Genomic DNA, 27,541 nt, shown 5'->3' with positions numbered 1-27,541 from the left:
CTTTGGCTAATACCAAAGCTAATACCTCCTCTGCACCACTCAGTACAGGAAAGGGCTTATATGTGCAGACTGATTTTCTCAATAGCACAATATATGAAAGAAGACCTGTGAAGACATCAAAGGGTTACTTTACACAAAATGCAGCAAAAGTATCTTTACTACCCAGAGCCGTGCTCTTAATTCTTACATCTTTTCCTTTTAGATAAGACAATAGATAATTCCACTTACAGCAGCCATGGAGTTAAGCTGGTCAATGTAAAATTCAGGCCAACTTGTGGCACCTTTATTTTCTTCTTGGTCCTGAAATAAACAAGTGAAAGAATAATGTTACAAAATTCATTTGCTTGCTGCTTATATAAAATAACTATAAAATACAAAGTACCTTACTCCAAATGGCTAAATGTCACTCCATAGACTGAAGAAGTTCTATTTATAAGCTGATCTCACTTTTTGGACATACTAATAAAATGGTATCAACTGGAAGCTGTGACGTATAATAATGTTATAGTGGTGTTAAATGATAAGAAATAATTGTTTTCAATAGGCTTCATTCATTTGTTTTAGTTTGGTTTAAAATAAGTGCCAACCCCTCATTGAAAAGACAAAAGGTGTCATAATCTGCTTTCCCTGGTAATGTCATTTTATTAATAATGTACTGTATTATCTACAAGCCTTTAACAAATTGATTTAATTTAATTTAATTTAATTTAATTTAATAACATTTATATACCGCCCTTCTCCCTGAGGACTCAGGGCGGTTCACAGGGCAGAATAAAATAGCAAATACAAACATTAAAAAGAGATTAAACAATTGCCCTAGTTAAAAACAATAAAAGTACAATTCTAAAAAACCCCAAGATAAAATTAAAAGACCAAAGATAAAACAACCCCACCGATCCCCATCAGGCTAGGCCAGCTTGTACAAACAAAAATGTCTTGAGATCGCGACGAAAGGAGCGAAGATCGGGCGCCATCCGGAGCTCTACCGGTAGCTGATTCCACAGCTCCGGAGCGCCCACAGAGAAGGATCTCCCCCTGGGGGCCACCAATCGACATTCTCTGATCGGTGGCACCCTGAGGAGGCCCTCTCTGTGGGAACGCACAGGGCGCAGGGAGCTTGATGCCGGCAGCAGATGTTCCCTGAGGTACTCCGGCCCCATGCCATGAAGGGCTTTGAACACCGTTACCAGTACCTTGAATCTCACCCGGAAGACAACTGGCAACCAATGCAGCTCACGGAGCAGAGGTGTAACGTGGGAGTATCGGGAAACTCCCAACACCACTCTCGCGGCTGCATTCTGTACCAGTTGGAGCTTCCGGGTGGTCCTCAAGGGCAGCCCCATGTAGAGAGCGTTGCAGTAGTCCAGACGAGAGGACACGAGCGCATGAGTGACCGTGCACAAATCATCCCGGCTAAGATAGGGCCGCAACTGGCGCACCAGGCGAACCTGGGCGAAGGCCCCCCTAGTCACAGCTCCTATGTGGTCTTCTAGAGTGAGCCGTGAATCTAGGAGGACTCCCAAGTTGCGAGCCCTATCTACGGGGGGTAATAGTTCACCCCCCATAGCCAGAGGTGGAATGTCCGAATAAACCCGGGATGAAGATATGCAAAGCCACTCAGTCTTGTCGGGATTGAGTTGAAGTCTGTTCCTCCCCATCCAGACCCGAACCGCCTCCAGGCAACGGGACATCACGTTGAGGGCATCACTGGGGTGGTTTGGGGTCGAAAAGAAAAGTTGGGTATCATCAGCGTACTGATGATACCCAACTCCAAAGCCACGAATGATCTCACCCAGCGGCTTCATGTAGATGTTGAACAGGAGAGGCGAGAGGACCGACCCCTGAGGAACTCCACAAATGAGAGACCTCGCGGTCGACCTCTGCCCCCCTGCCAACACCGACTGCGAACGTCCCAAGAGATAGGAGGAGAACCACTGTAAAACTGTGCCTCCCACTCCCAGTCCCCTGAGACGCCGCAGCAAGATACCATGGTCGATGGTATCGAAAGCCGCCGAGAGGTCTAATAGGACTAGAACAGAGGAGTGCCCTCTGTCCCGAGCCCTCCAGAGATCATTCACCAGCGCGACCAATGCCGTCTCCGTGCTGTGCCCGGGCCTGAAACCCGATTGGTACGGGTCTAGATAATCCGCTTCATCCAGGACCAGAGGGAGCTGATGCGCCACCACACTCTCAACAACCTTCGCAAGAAAGCGAAGGTTGGAGACAGGACGAAAGTTGTTCAATACAGCTGGGTCCAGGGCAGGCTTCTTGAGGAGAGGCCTCACCACCGCCTCCTTCAAGACGGCGGGGAAGATACCCTCACTCAAAGAAGCCGATATAACTGCCTGGAACCAGCTGCGTGTCCTCTCCCGGGCTGCATAGACCAGCCAGGAAGGGCACGGGTCCAATAAACATGTGGTGGTGCTCAGCCTCCCCATGATCCTGTCCACTTCCTCCGGAGTCACAGAATCAAACTCCTCCCAGATGATATCGACAAGACCACCCGTGTCCTGATCGTCAGACTCTGCCCAGTCAGAGTCCAGACCGGTCCGAATCCGAGCGATTTTGTCCGACAGATGTTGGTTAAACTCCTCGGCACGACCCTGCAAGGGATCCTCCCTCACCTCCTGATTTAGGAGGGAGCGAGTCACCCTAAACAGGGCGGCCGGGCGATTATCTGCGGACGCAATAAGGGTGGCGAAGTGGTTAGACCTCGCCTCCCTTATTGCAGCGAGATAAGACCTAATGTAGGCTCTTAGTCGCAATCGGTCGGATTCGGATCGGCTGGACCTCCAACCGCTCTCTAGGCCCCGTCTCCGACGCTTCATCTCCCGGAGCTCCGCAGAGAACCATGGAGCTCGACGGGATCTGCACCGGGTCAGGGGCCGCAGGGGTACAACTCGGTCAAGGGCCTCAGTGGCCGTCCTTTCCCAGGCTTCCACTAAGGCATCGGCCGAGCTGTGAGCAAGGAAGGCAGCTGCAACCACAAAAAGATACATTCCTTGCTTTTTTGTGCTATATTTTTCTTCAAAACTGTGACAATTTTTCCTTGTCCCCATTTCTTTCTTCTCTGTAATTGCTGCTGGCTTTGTAACTGACCCTTCTTAGTGGGCTTATCCCCCCCCCCCCAAAAAACACCCCACTTTCTCCACCTGATGCTCTGTGTACGTGTCAGGACTAAAATTCCGAGTCAAAGAGCTTTAATTTAAATCCAAATGCAGACTAAATAGGCATAGAGCACATTGATCAGGATTTGCTAAAGGATTAAATGAGTAAAATTGTCCTGGTACTGTAAATGAAAATTCACAGTGATCATTTTTGCCTCTTTGAGCTCAGAAAACTTGGATTAGAAATCTTGTAAAATAATCTTAATTCCCTTCTAAGTACAGGGGTATTAAAAAAGGGGGTGAGAGCAATCTGAGGGAAGCCTACCACACAGAAGTGCAAATCTTAAAAAATAAAAGACCTCAAGGAGGCAGAAAGAGCACTGGTGTGGACCTTAACCATGACTGTCTATGGCAGAGGTAGGCAACCTTGTCTCTTTTATGACTCGTGGACTTCAACTCCCAGAATTCTTGAGCCAGGCTGGCTCAGGAATTCTGGGAGTTGAAGTCCACGAGTCATAAAAGAGACAAGGTTGCCTACTCCTGGTCTATGCTTTATTGCCAGAGAAGAGTGTCTATTGGAAAAAAAACACAAAATGAAATCTGGTGGAAGACTAAAGGGACAGCTGAGCTCCATCCTGGAAGACTAAAGGGACAGCTGAGCTCCATCCATCCATCCATCCATCCATCCATCCATCCATCCATCCATCCATCTATCCATCCTACAGGAAGAACAATGGCTAGTTGGCACTCTGATTGCTAAAAGTAACAAGTAGAGGTAATCCTCAACTTACAAGAGTTCATTTAGTGACAGCTCAAAGTTACAACAGCACTGTAAAAAGTGACTTATGACCATTTTTTACACTTACAACCATTGTAGCATTCACATGGTCACATGACCAAAATTTGGATGCTTGGTTCATAATTATGATGGTTGCAGGGTCCTGGGGTTGTATAATCAACTTTAGCAACCTTCTGACAAGCAAAGTCAATGGGGGAAGCCAGAGTCACTTAACAACTGTGTTACTAACCTATCAACTGCAATGATTCGCTTAACAACTATGGCAAGAAAAGTCCTAAAACGGGGAAAATCTCGCTTAACAAATGTCTCACTTCACAACCTAACTTTTGGCTCAACTGTGGTCATAGGTCAAGGATTACCCGTATACCCTAAACTTTTGTTGCGCTAGCACCAGCTTTTATTTACCATAGAAAAGAAGGCCAAAGGACTGAACCAGGGATTTTCTGTACACTAACATGTGCTCTTCTCCTTCCTTCCAGGCTGATAACACTCCTAAGAGCCAAAGCCTTTCCAGACCAAACATTCAGAGCATTTACCTGCCACAGAGGGAATCATGAAGTAGATTTTTTTTTTTAAAAAAAAATCCATCTAGTTCTGAGATATATTCTGACCCTTTCCTTTAAGGCAGACTTTCTTTAGCCAATTTCCTTCAGAAGCAATACAAGTCTGGAGTTACAGTTAAGGTACCTGGTGGGCACCATGCTGGGGAAGCCTGCCTTAAAATTGTGAACCCTTGATAAAGCCAAGCAATATGCTCTTATAGGCTGTATCCCTTGCCTGCCCATCCAAAAATAAATTTGTCCAATAATCCACGTTGGGAGAGGGAAGCAGGCTGATTTACTTGCAAACATTAGTCTCCATGCTGTAATTTTTATTTTCCAAAGCAACCACAGGGGACCTATGTGTTTATAGCTGCCAATCTCTGTTACATTTACTAGCATGCATTAACCTTGTTGCTTGCCAAAACTTGGTTTGGCTGACTGAAGAAACCTGCCCTAAGAAAGAGGCTTCCACAACTATCATGAAACTTAATGCCTACTGTTTAAGCCAAGGACTGCATGAAATCCAGGGAAGGTTGTTAAGAAAGCAGAATGCAGGTTGAATTTAAGCCAGAATTGTTTTTGTTAGGAATATTAGGAACTAAGTATGAGAAGGAGAATATTTAATATTGCATGTATTGACAGCAGTGAGAATAGCATTTGCCCAATACTGGAAAAATGAAAACCTACCAACTGAGGAGATTTTAATCAAGAAAATTTTAGAGTGTACAGAAATGGACAGATTAACTTTAGAGATTAAAGAGAAAGAGGATTCAATTTATTTTAAAGCATGGGATAACTTTTACCAATGGTTAGGAAAATGAACTAGCAAGAAATGAATGTGGTATGTTATTTTGAATATATATTAGTAAGGAGAATGATATGTATTGACTAATTACATATTACCGCCCTAATTACATATTACCGCCCTGAGTCCTTTGGGAGAAGGGCGGTATATAAATATAATAAAATAAAATAAATAAATAAAATAATTGATACCGTATATGATTATCATTTAGCATATATATTATAGCTACTTACTGTTATATTAATTAATCTTAATTGATCATATGTACCCAGACAATAGTCTGTTTGCTAAAGCTTGAAAATGTTATTTGGGGGCAACCCTAATGTTGTTCCCAACCCCGTTCCTACCCTAATCCCAATTCTATCCTCATCCCAAATTCTGATCCTTACCCTGGTCATATCCTCTTCCTAACCCTATAAAATTTAATAAAAACTCTTATAAAAAAAGAAAGCAGAATGCCCAAGGGGACATGGCATTTGGAGAGGAAAATTCCTTCTAAAAGCAGAGAAAGAGATGTCAAAGGTTCTTTCCAACTAAAACCAAAGAGGCATGTGACAGCTGTTAAGAATCCATTTGGTAAATGAATTAGTCAATTTTTTTAAAGAAACCATTGGATTGACTTCCCAAACCAAGAACCCTCTCAATTGCTCCAAGGACTGCATAGGTCATGTTGCTAGAATTCAGGAAGTTATCATCCCATTACATCTGGAGCCCATCAAGCTGGGGAAAGGTATATTAATATGTAATTGTGTTCCTGCAGACATTTTGTTACTAGGCTAGGCATTATCATCAGTGCACGGGGAAATATAGTTTGCTTATTCTTTTAGTTATATTTTTTAAATGGTATGTAGTTGGGATTTATCTATCTGCTGATGGCTGATTTGTCAGAATGCCAAGCTTTCAGCAACTCCCTAGCATTTTTGGATTTGGCTTGAACTAAAATATTAATTCAATTCAATTGAAATTGTGGTTGAACTTCTCTTTATGTTGAGAGACTAAGGAATTTTCATTACGTCTCCTAACTGTCAGTGTGGATGTGTTCTGCCAATCTTCCAATTTGTCTATCCTACATATTGGCTGTTACAGTTCTTAGGCTGTATGTTGTAGATTACTCATGTTTTTTCTTCTTTGATTGCTGAGCTCTGAGTTGCTTAAGATGCTTTGGAGGGATTTTGATGGTTTGTGTGTGTGCCTTGATGATATCAAAAGGTTGTAATAAGTCTGCTCGCTGGCTCTCTGAGAAGTTTTTTTTAAAATATATGGAAGTGTTCGCCTTTTCATTGTTGCAATATGGTAGGTTGTATGGAGGAAAAGAGAAAATAGACCACCTACACAACATCTTCCAACGTAACAGGTATCCATACAATTTCATTAAAAAGTGCCTTGCTACACAAAAATATATATCATTTAAAATATATACCGGTAATTAGAAGTCAAGGAAAGAAATAAACAGCCCAAAGCATCCCTAGCAATACACACTCTAATGAGAAAGAAACAGCACCAGATAAATAGAGAATACCCTAATCAGTGGTGGGATTCAAATATGTGAACAACCGGTTCTCTGGATGCCACTTCTGGAAATCCATTCTGGGCCTGGGCAACAAAAAATTAGCTAGTGGTTCTGCTGAACTGGTGTGAAGTGGCTGCATCCTAGCACTGTCCCTAATCAAGAACCATGGAGGGGGAAGCCACATCCTCATCAAAACTGGCAGGGCAAACTATTATGATTAACTTAATTTTCCTCATTCACTGATGATATAAACCTAGCTTAGTAGTAAAATGTCTGCAGGAAAACAACTAAACTCAGAGAATAAACCCAATAGCTCATCCCTGCACTACACACACACACACACACACACACACACACACACACACACGTGTACACAGACACTCCTCCAATCCAAGGTCGCAGAAAAATAATTTTATCCAAATTTTCTGGCCTTAATTGCTTTACAGGATGCCAGTTTCTTGTTTGTTTTGTGCTATTTAAGAACAATATCACCTCATTATTTCAAATAACTATTGCTGTTTCACACACTATGCATCCTAGAAAGGTTTTTTTCAACCTTAGCAACTTTAACTTCAACTCCCAAAATTCCTCAACCAGCCATGTTGGCTGAGGAATTCTGGAAAGTGAAGTCCACATATCTTAATGTTACCAAGGTTGATAAACTGTGGTCAAGAATGATCCAGGATTTTTCACAATGTGTCAAGGATCATTAGTGAGTTGACTGATTCAGAAAAACCCCCTAAGCAAGCTAGAAAAACATGGTGCAGAAAATAATGAACAATACAGACAAATTGCATAGGTATTCATAAATATCATTAAGATAGAATACCCGAAAGCTTATTAGTGGATAATGTCTGCTCATCTAACTAGAGGTGGTACAAAGGAGTACCTTGTGGGTACCAAGATACATGTATAAGTCATAACAAACACTCATCAGTGTAGCAAATTTACCATAAATACCCAGAGAGCCAGTCAAAATGTAACATTGTTAGAAACTCAGCCAGTTCTTTTGCTCAGGATCTCCAAAGGAAGCTTGTTCTCCTGTAACATGAACCACTACTCCCAGTATTTCATAAATATTTAAAACAAATGGAAAACCTTATCAATATTAATGGCAATAATAATATCAAAAATGTTAACATTATTACTATTATGAAGACATCATTGACTTAAGCAATTCACCAACAAATATTACATTTTATAAGGTCATTAAAAAGCCCCCCCCCCCGGCTGTGCTGTTTCACTGCATCAGGGAGTTATTCCTATGAGGGAAAAGTATCAGGAGCATATGCCAAGAGTATATCCTTCCAGCAGGGTCGTTCATGGGATTCCATGTGCCAGTTAAAGCAAGCAGGAACCTATTATGGGCAGCAGCAATATAGGGAGAGGCTGAAGACTGTTAATCAATTTAACTGAAAATGACAAAGGCATCATTTTATACTACGCAGAAGAAGACAGTGGTAAACTCCTGCATGTTACCAAGAAAATCACATGGAGAGAAAATTCAAAATGAAAGACAATGCGCCAGATGATGGATTCTTCAGGTCAGAGGCCCTCAAGGTCTTAAAGTATTTCGGAGTACCAATGGTGTTTCTAACATGGTTGCGATTCTTGTGATATCTTACTTTTCCAAAAACTGCCAGTGTTTCAGCTTTTGCACTAAGATGGATGGTGCTCTCTGAGCTTGCTTGTTTTCTTGCAGACGTTTCATTACCCTAACTAGGTAACATCATCAGTGCTAGTAACGAGCGAGGGTTGTTTGCTGTTAGTTTATATTCTGGTGTCTTGCCTGTCTGTGTGGGTGGCTCTTTGGCAGTTTCTTGATTGGGGTATTGTTTACTTGATTGTTGATCTGAAGGTGACCTTGGAGTTCATCTATGCTGATCTGAGTGCTGATTATTGGTGGAGAGGTGCTGGAGTCTTCATTTAACTAAACATATTTTTAGTATTAAAAATGAGTCCATTCTAATTCCCCAAAGTGGCTTGGAATTCTCTTATTAACCAAGTTTATTTTGAATATTTTAAATTCTCTTGACAACTGTGACACTTAAAAAACAATAAAATATAAATGAAAGAACCTCTGAATATTATGATTAGACTTTTTTCTTCTACCCTTTTTATAGATAACTCAAGGAGGCAAACATTCCTCCTCCTCCTCCTCCTCCTCCTCCTCCATGATTCTAAGCCATGATGAAAATGGGTTTTCAATATTCAGAAATAAAAACTTTTTACCTTTTATATTCACAACATTCAGCTCTTACACACTAATAAACATTTACTGATTTTTTTTGATGAAAAATCCACTTTAGGAAATTCAATGAAAAAATGAAAGCTGGTTTTATATGTATTATTAGATTACACTATTGTATTTGCATACATTAATGCATCATACTACTTCATTAGTATAGGTATCATAGCATCTGGAATACATTCCCTCATTTGTTTAAATATTGCCTGTTTGTGTGTTTGTGTATCTGTATCACCTCCTATCCTGACCTATGCTCCACCATCTGGAATGCATCCAATATTATAAAATTAGGTAATAGATCATCAATGTTATGAAAAGATGCTGGTTTTTCACAACAGTTCTCTGGGGAGATTCTTGACATAATGCATCAGATTATACAAAGAACAGATCTTATCATAACCTCCAAAGAACTCTGTCTCTGCTATACAACATCAGTTGGTGGGGGGGAGATACTTCATGGACTGTGTGAGAAGAATCGTAAACGGCAATAGACAAATAGCCTGACTCTGACCCATATCTACACCTTTCACCTGGGAATTTGTGCTGGGAGAGTCATTCAATAAAAATATTTTCCTGGGAGACTAGACAGCCAAAGGGCTGAGGCAAGATAGATCAAGTATTATATAATGCTGAATTGGCTTCAGCTTCTATAAAACCTTTTTTTTTACAGATCTGTTGATCACTTTTCTGCTCTCTTGAGAGACAGCAGCCATGTGCCAAGAAATGCCTCTGAGGTGTCGATGGGAGGCTAGATGGGTGGTTTACCTTGCTTTTTAAATTAAGGCATTTTCTAAAATTGGTGCTTCCAGAAGGTATCAGATACCAGGAACAAGTAAATTCTCAGCTTTCCTTAACAGGCTCATAACATATTAAGGAAAACAGTAACAGCTTAAGCCACAAATATAGTCTGTATAATTTTTTAAAAAAACTAGTTCAAGAGTAGCAGCAACAAAATCCAAAGCTTATTTTATCAGCTTTATAAAACAGGGGCGTCAAACTGCCAGCCCGCGGGCTGGACCTGTCATCGGGAAGCCACGCCCATCTCATTACCGGCAATGGTGAAAAAGCTCTGATATGTTGCGCGATGTCATGTGACGTCGCAAGTTTGACATGTCTGCAATAAAAGGAAGGCTATAAAACAATATATTATAGTCCACTATTAACAAGTGCCATCAGACTCTACTGTACTTAGAGGCACGTTCAGCTTTTTTGATGAGGTGACAAAGAAGGAACCCCAAATTCACATCTGGAAGACATGTGTACAGCAATAATGGAAACTCTACACAATTCCTCCAGATTTTGAAGAGACATTTTTAGATTTTAAAAAGTCATTGTTTACATAAAATGAAGGCAGCTGAAAGAGGCTGACAGAGGACAATGTGACTACATACTGATAATACCAACATGAGTTTACAACAACTCTTAATCATTGCTAACAATCCTAGCAAATTGATGTTCACCAGATCATGAAAAGCCAGATGATTAAAGCCAAATGATTAAACAAAATCTGCACTATACTTTTTGAGTAGCTTAAATATGCAAAGACAATTCATTCCATTAACAACTTAAACAATACAAACCATTAAATAAATCCCTTATTAAAAAAAAGAACAGTAGAGGCATTTTAAGAGAAATTTTAAGCAATTTTCAGTGGATGAGAAATATATTGGCAATTTGTGCCCAACAGAACCGTCTTCTAAATTACATTCATATTGTGCTCCCTAGTAAGAGTCGGTAGTCTCATTGGGGGAAAACAATACAATCATAATTAAAATAATTAGGATAGTATACAAAGATTTCTTTGGAGACAAACTTGATGCCTTGTATTTCATAAACATAACAAAAAATTCCAAAATGTCTTCTTCTGGGATTATTTTACAGATTTCCATTTTAGCTGACAGCCCTGGTATTTCCTGATAATTTTCTATCCAAGTACTAATGAATCCTGACTCTGCTTAGATTTTTGAGGTCCACAAAGATGGGCTAGGACTAGGTGCTACGGTAATGGGTATGTATTAACTTTCAAATAAGACACTCTCATATGCATTATACATGCCCAGTATATAGATGGAACAGAAACAAAAATTCAAATTGTTCTCTTCTCTGCAAAACAGATTTAAAATCAATCCCAAGATAGAACTGTCCTGACTATGGGTAGAATATACTGGATGATGGATTTTATTGGTGTAGTGATAAAACTATGCTGTATCCAATAATATAGAGAGGGCCTCCTAAGGGTGCCACCGTTCGGAGAATGCCGCTTGGTGGCCCCCGCGGGAAAGCGTTCTCTGTGGGCGCGCCTGACCTATGGAACCATTTACCGGTTGAGCTCCGGATGGCTCCCGACCTTCGCTCCTTCCGACGCGATCTAAAAACATATCTATTTAAGCAATCCGGTCTGGTCTGACGGGTTTAATTTTAATTGTGGTTTTAACTTATCTTCTACATTTGGGCAGTAGGGCTTAATTTATTCTCAATTTTCTGTATTTGTGCATTCTGTTATTTATGTCACTGTTCACCGCCCTGAGTCCTTAGGGAGAAGGGCAGTATACAAATCAAATAAATAAATAAATAAATAAATAAATAAATAAATAAATAAATAAATAAATAAATAAATAAATAAATAAATAAGCAAGCAAGCAACAGTAAGGAGCACAAATCTGGAAAATGATTAAACCTCTTTTTAGGCAGGTCTCATTTATAATCAATCTCATGGTTTGAAAGACGATTAACAGAGGGGCTTCTGCCTAAGGTTTAGCGTAATCAGTTTGTAGAACTTGTCTAAACTTGGTCTGACAACTCCTTCAAATTTTGTTCTATGCCAGTAACTCAGGGATGGCAAGAATTTTTATGAAACTTAAAACAACAGCTAACAATTGTTTTTATATGGCTTGAGTTTCAATTAACATCCAGAGCTTGAATGAATACAAGGAAAACCACACTGAGGGTTTCATGTTCTTTGCTGATTCGTTTTCCAAAATTTGTCTCCTACTTCATATTTAGTTTTCAACATGAAAATCTATTTGCCTCCCTAGTTTTGGCTCGGTTATAGATGAAACAGTCACAGCCACAGTTAAAGGATCTTCTCATTTCTGCACCTGGATCGTAACTTTGCAGTCACTTGCTGTGTTTGCTGATATGCAGACAAGATAGAGCAGAAGCCTGAATAATCCCAGTCCAAGGTCACGCAGCACCAGGAAGACTCAGACGGCTAACTGTCTTTATGTCCAAGACGGAAACAAGAAGGGGAAAATGGTTTCTGAACGGAAAAGGTGTGAGTGAGGCAGACAAAACTATATTTCGACAGAGTTATGTAACTGAAATTGAGATTTCCTTCAGGTCTTCAGGGAGACAATTTTGCAAGCTTTCAATTAAGCATAGCGGAACTCAGCTAAGAACACCATCTCTGCACATTCCGCTGAGTGGAAGAAAACCAAACTGCCTCTCCAACCTGGCAAATTCTGGGCATCTGTTTCAACAAATTTCAAGAGCACCAAGATGGAGAAGAGTGGGAAGATGGCTCCAGTACTCATTTCACAGGCCAATATTGTAGAGATTATATTATACAGGTTATATTATAGAGCTTGTGTTTAAGCGTCTGACTTTCTGAAAAATTAGGCACTCTCCAGTTTCTAGGCAGACCTGAGCAGGGACAACTACAGGTGAAACTCGAAAAATCACTTAGTCACAATGCTGTTGTGTTACATTTCTGCAAATCAAGCCATATAACTAAAGATGGAGACCAATTTGGACCAGTGATTAGGGCACTATATTATGTCAGTGAAATCTGTGTTCTAGACCTGCCTTAGGCAAAGAAGCCAGGTGTTTTTTGGGCCAGTTATTTTCCCTTAAACCCCAAGATGAAGGTAATAATAAATCACTTCTGAAATTTTATTCAGAAAACCTGTCTAGGATATGAAAGCTGAAAATGCAAATGCAGATAATCTGCAAGTTCTAGCAATGAATACAGTGGAAGTTTTAATTATAATGACCAAATTAATGACAACAGATACAACCACCAGCCTTAGGCTTTATAATTTTATCATGCCTTGTGGAAATGGTGGATAGACTCTGCTTTTTTTGAATTGACTATGAAGAATAAAGGAACCGGCAGTCAAGAAATACCCCACAGATTAGCACTTGATAGAGTAGCAATTGCTTATAAAAATAGGATTGCCAACATGATCGCCAATGTCCGATAACGGATATGGCACAAGAAGAAGAAGAGTAGCAATGAAGGCCTTGGCAAATGTATCCAGATACTATGCTATGTTTATATGTACAGAGATCAGAAACATGCAGGCAAGGTTTCATCCAGGAAAAAAGCAGTGAGAATGGATCTGCAGACTCCACCAGGCCTATTCCTATTGGGGAAAATCTGGATTGGTAGAAGAAAAGCAATAAATCATCACAAATGTTCCAGGAATATGTAAATAAATAAAAATAGATTTGTAACATACATTTAAAAGGAATAAAATTATAAGGAAGAAAAAAAACTGATTTTATCTTTCAATTTGTTATATGGATGTTCAGCAACAAGGGATAAGGCAAACTGGATTAATTTATCCTGTAAAGAAAACTAATTTTAAGGCATCTCTACTGAGAGAGATTTAGATGGCAAGACCCCCCAGCTTCTAGTGGCTTTTGCAATTAACTTTAATATCTTCTGCATATACAGATAGTCTTTGACTTAAAAGCACAACTGAGCCCAAAATTTATGTTGCTAAGTGAGAAATTTGTTAAATGAATTTTGCCCCATTTTATGACCTTTCTGGCCACAGTTGTTATGTGAACCACTGCAGTTGTTTAGTAACTCAGTTTTTAAGTGGCTTTCCCATTGACTTTGCTTGTCAGAAGGTTGCAAAAGCTGATCACATGACCCCAGGACACTGCAACTGTCATAAATATGAGCCAGTTGCCAAATATCTAAATTTTGATCACGTGACCACGGGGATGCCACAATGGTCATAATTGTGAAAAAATGGTCATAAGTCACTATTTTCAGTGCCATTGCAACTTTGAATGGTCGCTAACTGAACTCAAGGACTTCCTGTATTGAAAAAACATATCTAGCTTGCTACTGTGCTAATTTACTTTTAAGATCAATTTTGTTTTTCTTTCAAGAGGATAATGCTAAAAAAAGGGTTCTCTAAAATTATTTCTTTAACTAAAGTTGCAATCTCCAGTGAACTGACAAATTCAAAGCAATCACAATTAGCATTCACTGTCTTCATCTGCTATCACCAAAGAGAACCATGTTAACTCCATGGGTTCAAAACCAAACTTTCCTCCAGAAGTTGTGAATGCTCCAACACTGGAAGTTTGAAGAAAAGACTGGACAGCCATTTGTCTGAAATGGCATAGGGTTTCCTGCCTAAGCAGGGGGTTGGACTAGAAGATCTGAACGGTCCCTTCCAACTCTGTTATTCTATTCTATTCTATTCTATTCTATTCTATTCTATTCTATTCTATTCTATTCTATTCTATTCTATTCTATTCTATTCTATTCTATTCTATTCTATTCTATTCTATTCTATTTGCACAGGTTCGCCTGGTGCGCCAGTTGCGCCCCTTTTTGGACCGAGATGCCCTATGCACGGTCACCCACGCCCTTGTCACTTCTTACCTGGATTACTGCAATCCTCTCTACATGGGGCTGCCCTTGAAGTGCACCCGGAGGCTTCAGCTGGTGCAAAATGCAGCCGCGCGGGTGCGGGAGTATCTCGATACTCCCATGTTACACCTCTCCTGAGCAAGCTGCATTGGCTTCCGGTTGCCCTCTGGGTGCGATTCAAGGTGCTGGTAATTACCTTTAAAGCCCTACATGGCTTAGGCCCGGGGTACTTGCGAGACCACCTGCTGCCAATGTCAACCTCCCATCGCCCAGTTTGCTCCCACAGAGTCAGCCTCCTCAAGGTTCCGTCGGCCAGGCAATGCCGGCTGGCAACCCCCAGGGGGAGAGCCTTCTCTGTGGGCGCGCCATCCCTCTGGAATGAACTGCCTCCGGAGCTGCGGACGGCCCCTGACCTTCGATCCTTCTGCCATGACCTGAAGACATGGTTGTTCCATCAAGCGGGCCTGGACTGACCATGGTTTTTAATTTGGTTTTTATTGTGTAAATTGTCCCATATTTCTTATATTCATTGTTTAATTCTTTTTTAATTTTTATATTTTATGTCTCTTAATTTTTATTGTTGTGAGCCGCCCTGAATCCTTAGGGAGAAGGGCAGCATATAAATTTAATAAATCCTAATCCTAAATCCTATTCTATTCTATTCCATTCCATTGGCATAATAGGTGGATCTGGGTTACACATGCAGCGAGGACAGAATTTTGGGAGAAAGAGGAGGGGGGGAGTTTTTGAAGTTCCCTTTGTATTTTTAAAATTACTTTAATTCTATTTTAAAGTTGAGGAGAGCCAGTTTGGTGTAGTGGTTAAGGTATCAGACTAGAAACCTAGAGACCATGAGCTCTAGTCTCGCCTTAGTCAGATGGCCTTGAGAAGTCTCTGTCAGCTCTAGGAAGGAGGCAATGGCAAGCTACTTCCAAAACACCTTGCCAAGGAAACTGCATGGACTTGTCCAGTCACCAGAAGTCAACACTGAATTGAAGACACTAAAACACCCCCCACCACCACCACTTTAAAATTAAAAATATCATCCCTATGTACTGCTCCCTGCCACTTCTCAAGGTCATAAAAAGAAGGGTTTAATACAGCTTCTCCCCTCTTATCCTGTGATTTCACTGTCTTTGATCCTCATCCTGTCTGGATCTTTAAATTTTCCAAACAAGAATGACAAAGGTTTAGATGACTGCTTTTTTGTAAAGATTTAAATTAACTAATGTGCTCATCTGTAATTTCATGCCATGAGCAAGCATGAATTATTGCATTATGAATCACACTGAAAAGATGAACCAAGTTCATCTGAGTTAAAACTGGAAAATGGGATAAAATGTCTGATTAATGACATTTAATGACTATCTCCTCCAAGCTGAGTTCAACTCCTGTCTTTTTAATAGCAACATGGAAAGATTTTGTCACTGTTTTATTTCAGCATTTTGTTTTTAATTTCCCAGTCCAACCTACTATATCTCATTCAAGTCTGCTCTCACCCTGCTTAGTTTTTCAAGGTCACCCAAGGTTATCTAAGCTGCCCATGAAAACCAGTTGGTTGCCTATACATACTTAGTTCAGGCACCCTGGGTATCATTCAGCTGATGACAAACTTGGAACTGAATGAAAGAATGATGGGTCAACTTGGTTATTAGCATCCTGGTACAATTTAAAGGCATCTAATATTAACATTGATTACAATGGCTGATGATTATACTAGTACTGGACAGGAATTGGTCATTTTTCAACTCATCCTTCCTTCCTGAATGACATAGCACAGGATAGAGAGAATAAGTTGCTCTTCCTTCATGTAAAATTAAAAATACCAACAATCTCTGCCAGCATGACATTCTACAAGTTGGTCCAACACATCTGGAGGGTATTATGAGGGGGCATATGAATTTGGACAATGAGAACAATAGTAGGAAAAAGGAAGGGACAGCAAGCTCCTAAAGAAGATTAGCAGTTAACAGTAGTATATTTTAAAAAATACATAAATAGGGTTACATTTAAATAGACCACCAGGATTAGAGTAGGAAGTCAGTAGCAAAACCCTTAAATTTTGCCTGCAAATTTAGAGCATGTCTATAGAGATATAGATATACTGTAGATATGTACACAGACATGTCCTTACAGACACCAGGAGATGAGCATGACTTGAAGGTGTCTTTATTTATAATAGACAATAGAACTGAAATTATTTTTCCCCCACAATCAATGGCAAGGGACTGTGGGAACTGCAATTAAAAAAATACATTGACATTTTGTCTTTCCTTTAGGGCGCTCCCCTATTTTTGTATCCCAGCAAATATCCTAATGACAAAGACTGGATTAAGAGTCACCCATGAGCCACTACACCCAGTTATCTCCCCACCACAGAAAATATGCTTAAAAGGAGCAGCCCAATTAAGGAAGAGTCATCTGTTATAAGAATCATCACGGCTACTGTAATATTCTCTGCAGACAAAGCAATCATTATAACAAATCTATTTCAGTTTTGTCACATCCATCCTAGTAATAAGAAGTTTTACCCACAAAAGGCAATTTAGCTTGAATCATGAATTAGCTCCCTGTATGTGCATGAATATGAGAAATTTTGCAAAACCTTCAGTTGCTAATCTCATAGTTGTTACTTAAACCATCATTTTAAAAACAACATTTGTACCAAAGATGCCAGGTTCTCCAAAAATAAATTGGGAGGGAGATAGAAGAGGTCATATTCAGAGTATTACTGGTTCAAGAGTTATGATAAGACATTTTTGTTACACCAGCACCTGCTGCAATTTAATAAAGCTTTTCAGAAAGATTAGAAGATAAAGTCTCTCATTCCATAAAACCCAACTAAACTGGTTTTAGTCTTGCTATTTGCACTTCAGTATTAAAATATATCTACAGCCTAAGCCAGACATGTCAAACTTGCAATGTCACATGATGTCATACAACGTATCGGGATGGTTTTTCCATTGCTGGCAATGGGGTGGGTGCGGCTTCCGCATGATGCGTTTAGCCCGCGGGCTGGCAGATTGTCATCCCTGGCCTAAGCAATTCTAAGGCTATTCCTCATTCTTTATTCATTCCCTATTCTCATTCTACAAACAGCCTGCAAACCCAGTCATTTAGAAAAAGAAAAAAAATCTTGGAAAATTGTTACAACAACAACAATACTAAATAATAATAATAATAAAATAATTTCTAGTAAGTGTTCTCCCTTTCTTAATGTTACAAATATCAATTTCTGTTTTTAATCATTGCCTAACATTATGGGAGAATAAAAATTGTAATGAAGCTTGGAAGGCTATTTGTAGATTACCAATGCCTATGTGAATAAGACTTAACATTTCCTCCACCCTTGCAAAACACATATCTATGGGTCCTTCTCTGTGGGCGCCCCGGAGCTATGGAATCGGTTACTGGTTGAGCTCCGGATGGCGCCCGACCTTCGCTCCTTCCGTCGCGATCTAAAGACATTCTTATTTGAACAAGCCGGCCTGGCCTGATGGGGGATAGGTGGGGTTTCTTATTGTTATTTTAATATTTGTATTTACTGTTTTTAGTGGGCATATATTTAATTCCTTTTTAACTTTTGTATTTTTGTATTTTTTATATATTTGCCCTGTTCACCGGCGGTATATAAATAAAATAATAATAATAATAATAATAATAATAATAATAATAATAATAATAATTATTATTATTATTATTATTATTATTATTATTATTATTATTATTATTATTATTATTATTATTATTATTATTATTATTATTATTATTATTATTTGGAATGGGTTCTTCTGTAACTGAGCTCAGACCAAACAACTGAATGTTCTGTTCTTTTCTTTCCCTTCAAATTTGTCTTGTTTTCTGGTGACTGCCTGGAGTGGCCCCTGCAGTTTTCTTAGCAGTATTTTCAGAAGAGATTTCCTAAGGCTGTGAAAGAGTGACTGGTCCAAGGTCACACAGCTAACTTCATGACTAAGGTGGGAACAGACCTTATGGCTTCCTAGTTACTAAACTGGTACCTAAATGACTACCACAAAATTTCTTTTTACTGATATAATGTTCAGAAAAAAATCAGGAAAAACATACTGAGAGCTTCTTCATTTGGGATACAAAAATAACTAAACTAGACTAAAATCCATCTGAGGAAAATGATTCTCACAAATCATTGCATCCTTATCACATGTCAACAAGTAGAATCTTAATTTGATAAGCTTCCAAAACTGGGAGCTATTTCTGAAATCCCACCGCTGGGTTTGAATCTTCAGTTTCAAGCACGTTCTTAACTGAAACTGGGAGATTCAGAAACCACAATGGTTTTGACTGGCTGTTTCGGATCAGAATTCTGTAGGATAAGATCTGGGAAAATAAGACGGTGAGCTGCCATGCCTCGGAGCTTGGTGTGGGATTTTCTATTTTCAGTCTTCTCTTGACCAAATTATGAAGGATATGGGTATGGACACACACAGAGACACACAATAACAAAACCTATGCTACCTTTCCATAATGATATGTAGATAAACCTCATTAATAGAAAGTTATTATCCAAAAGAAAGCCAATACCCTCCACTTCCATACAAAACACAATAAATATTTCACTTTTTCTAGACCTGACTGTAAAGGAACTTGAAAGCCTGCCTTCTAATGATTTTCTTCACCTAGTGATATGTTTTCTAGGAATTATGAAGCTTAGCTGAGAAGAAAGCACACTGGGATTGGCTGCAAATCAAATCCACCCACAACGATATTACTTTCAGATCTATATTTTATCTCCCTGACAAGGAAATCTTTCTATCCTCATTTCCCTTTCTTATTAGGGTCACGCACTGGCCTAAAAGAACTTCAAAGGCTGCTGTTATCATAATCTGAAAATCTGCCTCTCAACTGGAGCCACAGAACAACTGTTCTATTTATTGGAAGCTATACTGAAGGTTGCATTCTTGCTTTGGGTCATCGCACATGGATACTGCTTCTACAGAATTAACCTTATCTGCCTGTCAATTTCCCATTTTTAGCAGCCAAGCCAGCCACCATTTCTTTCTACAATTATTATATATATTTAAATCTTTCTGAATTAGGACTGTTTTGGTTTCTCATTCTTGGGGGGGGGATTATCTTTGATTATTCATGAGTCCAAATTACCTGAACCAATGCTGCAAGTGTTGCTCACCTGACCTCTACTCTCCACTCCTGTGGTATGAGCTATCATTAATAAATGGATGATGTCCAGTTACACATCTCCATCTCTGGTTGAACAGGTGATATGGTGGAATTGCTGCCCAGGGAAAAGCAGACTCAAGCTGAATCCTAGTAAGACAGAATGGATTCAAATTGAATCTGGAAATTCTCCATTCTCAACTTATACAGCTCCTGCTCCTTTAAAACTGCACTTGTGGATGTGAAGTTTTAGCATATCCCAGTGGATGGCATTAAAGTGGTATGGTAGTTCTATGCTTTATGTGTCTGATGTTGTTAACACTATGTTTTACAAGTAAACAAACCAATCCAACTAATTTAACAGGACAGCCACCCTCCTCAACAATATTGGAGCTGAAAAGTATTGGGAAGCAGAGAGAGACAGACCGATATTGCTGTCTCATTCTGACATTTCTTTGGAATTCAATATTTATGATGCATTAAGAACAGCACATTCAATCTCTTGACCACTGATGCTCATGGCCAAAGTCACCTTCTTAACCAAACTAATGGGTAGATTTGTGAATGAAGGCCTAAAGGGCTGTTCCATCTATTTCATTATTTTAAGAACATAGGAGAAACAATTCTTTCGGTCACAACAGGGCAAGGCCGGTCAGGATCCAATCTCCCAGTGACAGCCAGGTGTTTTTGGGAAGTTGAAAAGCAGGTCATGGAAAGCTATGAACTGAGTCATTCTTCATGAACCTGTTTCACTGTCTGTTAAAAGCTATCGTAACAGCATTCAGATTTCTGCAAAATCCAGATAATGTTCTCTGTTCACCCTCAAGATCGTGGTAGTTATGACAACTATATTAGACACTGCTGCACAAAGATAGCAGGTCTCTTCACAGCAGCTGGTTCCTGTTATTCAATTTAAATAACACTGTCTTGATGAATCCAGCAATCGGCCATTCTGTTTTCAGAAGCAGCCAGTTCTGATCATAAAAAAAAGTATACAGCTGATGGACATTCCCTGTCATGTTGCCTGTATTTATTGTTCTTTAAATTCTTCCAATACCATAAGCACAGATGGGCAGTTCAATGTCTGCAGGTGTCCATCTTTAGCTGATTTTGAATTTCAGAAGTGCAGCTATCTGTAGTTGATCAGGCTGCTGTTTTCTATGTAGTTAAAAAAATTAAACAACAATACTGTATACCAGGGGTGTCAAACTCACAACGTCACGTGACGTGTTGTGACATATCGCAACTCTTTTTCCATTGCTGGCAATGGGGTGGATGTGGGTTCACCATGACGCATCTGGCCCGCGGGCCGGCAGTTTGATACCCCTGCTGTATACTGTGATGGGACTGTTCTGCTTATGAACAAGAAATTCCAAAGGTTTGAATCTCACATGGAGTTACAGGGAGTCCTCAACTTACAACCACAATTGGGATAGTATTTCCATTGTTAAGCAAAGTGGTTAAGTGGGTTTTGCCTGATTTTATGATCTTTTTTTGCTACAGTTGCTAAATAAATCACTGTAGTTATTAAGTGAATCACACATGGCCATTAAGTGAATCCAGCTTCCCCCATTGACTTAATTATTGTAAGCCAGCTGTCACAAATAGCAATCACATGACTTTGGGATGCTGCAGTCATCATAAATGCATGCTGGTTGCCAAGTGCCCAACTTTTGATCAGGTAACCATGCTCCAATGGTCATAAGTGTGAAGATCAGTCATAAGCATTTTTCAGTGTTGTAATTTTGGACCGTCACTAAGCGAATGGTTGTAAATCGAAGACTATCTGCATTGTGTGATTGGGGTGAGAGGAAGAAAGTGGGGAAAAGAGAGGTCTTATCATATTTTACAATAGGATTTTAATTTATGATCTATCTGCAGCAGATGGAAGTATGTACAGTAAGCACACTTGCCTGAACCTGAAAAAGCCAAGCCTCCTTAGTACTTGGGCACTACTAGATCACCATAATCTCTCGCGAAATCACTAGACAACAATCTTGACTCGAGGAACTCTTGGCCTTAATATCTATTCTGTTCAAAATTCATTTACTCAAAATCCACTTAGATCGCCTTTAATTTGACACAGAAACAGAACATTAATGTTTGGACAACTAATATTTTGACAAGAAATAAAATGAACATGAAAAAGATGAGCCACAGCTCACAAGTTTCTTTTCTTTTTTAAGTACACAGAATTTGAACTGAGAAGGGTTCAATCCTTCCCGAGGCTGGTGATGTTCAGACTGATTAGAGACAAAGTCTCATAGCTCCAAACTAGCATGGCAAATGATCAGGAATGATGGGCCATGTTGTTCAGAGAATCACAGGAATCATAAGGGAAGTCCTGACCTAAAAACTTTCTCTGATCTACAGCTGAAACGTGTGCTAAAAACACGTCTATTTTTTGTTTGGAAAAAAACTTCTAACAAAGATGTTTCCATATTTTCTCTAGGCCAGTATTTCTCCACCTTGGCAAGTTGAAGATGTGTGGATTTCATCTCCTTTTCTGGCTGGGGAATTCTGGGAGTTGATCCCAGCTACAGATCTACAGCTACAGATCTACAGCTCGCCAATGTTTGAAAACACTGAGTCTAGAACAGACATGTCAAACACAAGGCCCGGGGGCCGGATCCGGCCCGCGAAGTGGTTTCATGTGGCCCACGAAGCCATCCTGGAAACAGTGAGGGAACGGCCCCCACTGCCTTGGCCCTGGCCAAGAGACCCTCCTTCTGCCAGAGACCCTCAGATCTTTTCCCACTCCTGCCCAGGTCCCCATAGGCACCCTTGATGCGAACGATGTAGAGCTGGCCACCTAGTAGGCCATACGCACTCTAGCCACGCCCACCCAGTAGGCCACGCCCACTCTGGCCATACCCACCCGGCCCCCTGAGGGCAACCGCAATGCTGATGCGGCCCTCAATGAAATTGAGTTTGACACCCCTGGTCTAGAAGGTTCATTCCACTGTAAAATGGGTCTTGTTCTTGAGCTGTTTTTGTTCCAGATTACATTAAATTATTTTCTGTTGTTTATGTTGAAATTTTAGCAAATCTTTCCCTTCCTGAATTCTGAATTCTTGGAAACTATTCCCATTTTCATCCATCTTTCCTCTACAAGTGTTTCATTCTTCACAGATCCTAATACGTTTGATGGTTTATGACTCAAATGGTCTGTCTCAGAAAATAGATAAATGATACATTTATAACTTAGTTTCCAAACAAAAATTCTATTTTTTGCTTAGTTGCTCTTGGCTTGCCAGTCAACTATGTATACAAGCCCCCCCCCACTTCAAATCAGAGACAATACAGATTGTATTAAATCCAACTGATAATGAAAACTGGCAATGTGATTATTTTGCTTTTCTTCCAAAGCATAATTATGTTTCATTTATGCTACATTAGCCCCTGGAGTTATAAACAGCATACATGGCATTAGTAAAAAATTGGCTTTTATAGGGCTGCATTTTACAAACTCTGCTTTTCCCTACTGAAATCATATTAATTTTCTTGGAAGATATTTTTATTCTGCGAGATTCCAAGAGCAGTGGCGTAGCGTGGGTTGTCAGCACCCGGGGCAAGGCAAGTAATTTGCGCCCCCTAACCCGTGGATTTTAGCACTCGAGTCTGCCGCAGGGAGCCCCGCATCCTGGGCGTCCGCCGCACCCCCCACCCACGCCTCCCCCGGGAAAAGGGGGAAGGTCCGGCATCCCCTCCCTCACGTGCGGCAGAAGCGCCGGGACCCGAGGCCGTGCCAGGAGGCGGGCGGCGCAGCGGAGGATATACAGAACATTCAAATAGAAGGAAAATATGTGCATCAATAAGACAAAACCAGATTTACATATATTATTCCCCTCCACTTGAATATTCATAAATATATTGGAGCAATATTACTTTCCTTCCCTTACGAAGTAGGCCCAAAATTTATGAAGTTCTACTTCTATTTACAACCAATTTGACCTTAATCTACTTGGTAGATAGAGAGGCAAAGTAGTTAACAGGTGAACCAACAGCAAAGTTAAAATGTCAAAGCACTTTGTTAATAATCTATATTCTATTTTACTTCTATAAAGCCTCAAACAGCTTCTTATTTACAGTAAGTTACACAGTGCCTGCTCATTTCTGTATCTGTCAACTGCCCCACTCTGATAGTCAACAAGAGAAACTCCTGGGTTTATTTTTTCCTCCAAGAGAATACGGTACTGAAAAGCCATGTGGGTACAGAAGTGGGAAATCCAGTTCTAACATTTTGCTTGTAAAAGTCATAAAACAAATTCCTCCTTTCTTCCCTGGATCTCCCACTGTCCTTTCAACATCAATCAGTTGCATTTGAGTTGTTTTGAGAACGATCTCAGAGAAGTGGAGGCAATTAGAGCTCCCAGACCTGTCACTTGACCTAAAATTATTTTATTTCCTCCGAACATGGGAACGGGGGTGCCCAACCTTCCGGGAAACACCAGGATCTCCCAGGCGGGGAGCCGGGCTGCGCCAAGAGGTGGGGCTGCGGGGCAGGAGGGGGTCTTGGGGGAAGGATCTGAAGGGGATCGGAGAGCCGTTCGTGGAAGCCGCAACCCAGGAGGAGGAGAAGCGAAGGCGCAGCGCTTCCCACGGAGCAGAAAAACTCGCAAGGAAAGGCGGAGACTCGGAAGGGGAGGGGGCGCAACTGGGGGAAACCCACCTGGCTCTCCCAGGAATCCCTCCTCCCCTTCCCGCCCCTCCTATTCCCTCCCCCTCTCGCGGCGTCCTTGCCCACCTGGCGCCCCTCCCCCGCCACAGGAATCCCTCCTCCCCTTCCCCCCCCGGGGATTCCCCCCTCCTGATTGCCCTCCCCCTCTCGGAGCCTCCTTGCCCACCTGGCGCCCCTCCCCCGCCAGGGGAACCTCCGCAGCCCTGGCGTAAGAGGCGTCGAGAGACCAGGAAGGGGAGATGGAGGGGCAGGAAGCTGGATTCCCAGCCCCCCTTTCTCCTCTCTAGGCGCAAAAACTCTGCGCTTAACTCCTCCGCTGAAGCGCTGCGGGGAGGGGGCGACTGGGGCGCCGCCGAGCAATGCTAAAGTGCTCCAAGCGGGAACAGCAAAGGACCGTCACCCTTCATGCAAAGCCCCAAGACCAAAAACTAGGATCCAGATTGAAAAGGAAAGTTGCGTGTGCCAATCTGCACCTCTAAATGCAAATTAGGAATTCGTCGCCGAGCGCGCCCCCCCAGATGTTGCGCCCGGTGCGGCCGGCCCCCCCTGCACCCCCCACGCTACGCCACTGTCCAAGAGTTTTCCATTCTCTGAACACAATCCTGAAACAGCATGGTCTTCCATTAGAAAGTGTTCAGTATAGAAGCAAAAGAATGTCGAACAAGGATACTAGAGGAATGTAACAATTCAGATTCACGCTCCCCAAAGTGTTTCAGAATGTGTGAGAGTGCAAATATAGCATTTGTCTCCTATATTTTAAAAGAACTGGATCTTTCCTCATAATTGCCTGAGGGCCTCTCATAGTTATTGCATAATTCCAACAGAAAGTATGGCTGTTTAAAGGGTTCCAAACTAGAGATATGTTTGTCTTCCTTTGCACTTCAAAGCACCTTCTGGGGATCAAGTCTGAAGCACAACTCTAAGGAAGCCCACAGACAAAAGGAAATTAAATTAAATTTATTGATTAAATTTATCTGCCATCCATCTCACTGCTGAAGCAACTCTTGATGCACCACCATTATTTCCCAATGGCTGTGTTCTCATATGTGCATATCTGGTCATTGAATTAACCTATTTTGTGGTTTCACCTAATGCACTAGATCTTAAACTAATCAGATAGTTACCACAAGCTACCTTCCATTAAACACACATACACAACCCCCCCCCCCCAACCATCTAATCAAAGTTGAAGCTAACAAAACCTAGCTAAATCCCTCTGGTGAAATATGGGGTGAAAAGCAGTCAATATGCATACTACTTGATACAGCTCTTTCCTTTTTAAAAGGAGCTTCGTTGGAAGATATGCCAGGACCATTAGATATGATGCTTTTCTCTTGCCAAACAATGCTTAATGTGATATTTAATGTAGCTAAATTTTGTACTGAAGCCATTAGACAAAATACTACAGAATTACATCTGTGCAATGAAGAATGAATAGAATAAATATTGTGCCCAGAGTGATTTATGTTATATGCTACTTCATTAGAATTTTACATATGTTTTTAACATCTAATTTTATTATGCTAAATTATTGTAATGGCATTTTGTTACATTTGTAAATAAACTCCCAGGATACAAGTAATCGTCCTAATTTGGAATCTTACGGTCTGGTCTGGTCTGTGCATTTGCATGCCAGAATAAATTTCCTCCTGTTTCTTCAAACTGATTCAAAAGCATTTTGCAGCAGTTTCTTCTATCTTGTGTCAAAAAAGGAGCCAAAGTATAAAAAGGAAAAAAAAAATGCAGGTAGTCCTTGACTCATGATCACAATTGGGACCAGGCAGTTATTAAGTAGTCATGCCAAATTTTACCTATTTTGCCTTTTTTGCCATGGTTAAGTGAATCACTGCAGTTGTTAAGTGAATCATGTCACAAAGCAAATCTGAACTTCCCCAATTTACTTTGCTTGTCAGAAGCTGACTAGGAAGGTGGCAAATGGCAATCACATGACCCCAGGATACTGCAACAATTGTAAATACAGGTCAATTGTCAAGCACCCAAACACTGATCACATGGCATGAGGATGCTGTGATGGTTTTAAATGCAAGGTCACTTTTTCAGTATCTTGTAACTTCAAATGGTCACTAAATGAATGGGCATAAGTCGAGAACTACCTGTAACGTGGAGGAAGCATACTTCAAAGGTCTTACCTTTTTCTTACTGCAATAGATCTGCCATTTCTTTTCTGCTGGTAGGGCAAACATGGCTTCTCTATGCTTATCCGTAAGGTCAAGTTCATCCTAGCAGGAAAAAAAAGGGTGGGGAGGGGTGGGGAGAAAAGTAAGTGTTTATTACCAAAAAATAAATGATGATATTCATTGGCATTTTAGCTAAAGGGGAGGGGCCCTCCCCTCTCCTTAGACAGACTTAATGTTTTCCCTTAGCTCAATAATTATTCATATCACGTTGACCTTTCTGTAATGACTGATTTGAGTCTAGATTATAATGAGCTTCCTGTGAAACAGCCTCCTGAAACCTGATCCTGGATCTTAGATTAGTGATTAGTCATATGTCAGAATCAACCACATATTTAAGCCTCGTGAGAAATGTTAGCCTTTTTTAAAGGTTTTAATTTTCATTTAATTTTGGTGGCATTTAAGGATGCGACTGATGCTTGGCATTCATAGTTTTGTCCTGAGTGAAACCAGCTACACCTTTCTACACTTTTATTTATTTACCAATGACTCTTAAGTTTACAGGCATGTTGGGAAAGGCTTTAACTGAGCTAATGTTCCGAGTCACATTCTAGTGAAAAGCATCGCTGCATTAATAAACCAAAATATTCCAGCAGCTTTGTGGCAGGAGGTGCCCACAAAGTATTTGGCTTAGGAATGTGTTACTATTCCCTGAATTAATGTACAATATCACCATCAGCCAGAATTCTGAAGCATTTTAGCTTAATATGAATGAGTTAATATGCCTATGCATGGTTGTTGTTGCAAATGGACGGAAGATTATTAAAGAGAGATCCAACCTAGAATTAAGGAGACATTTTCTGACAGTAAGAACAATTTCAGTGGAACAGCTGGGCATGCAGAAGTTGTAGGTGCTCTATCACTGGAGGTTTTCCAGAAGAGAACC

General features: G+C 40.6%; 1 protein-coding gene across 1 annotated transcript in view; it reads right to left on the bottom strand.

Annotated features, from left to right (window-relative positions):
- DAAM1 (dishevelled associated activator of morphogenesis 1) overlaps positions 1-27,541 on the bottom strand; it is a 170,795-nt gene that overhangs the window by 61,731 nt on the left and 81,523 nt on the right. The window contains exons 3-4 of the mRNA XM_081342790.1: positions 26,611-26,700; positions 229-300 (exon numbers count right to left, since the gene is read on the bottom strand). Of these exons, the coding sequence (XP_081198916.1) occupies positions 229-300; positions 26,611-26,700 (162 nt within the window). The remainder of the gene's footprint in view (positions 1-228; positions 301-26,610; positions 26,701-27,541) is intronic.

This window comes from Vipera berus (genome assembly GCF_964194415.1).
Source record: "Vipera berus genome assembly, chromosome: 1".
NCBI lineage: Eukaryota > Metazoa > Chordata > Lepidosauria > Squamata > Viperidae > Vipera > Vipera berus.
This window is presented reverse-complemented; position numbering and strand designations above follow the sequence as displayed.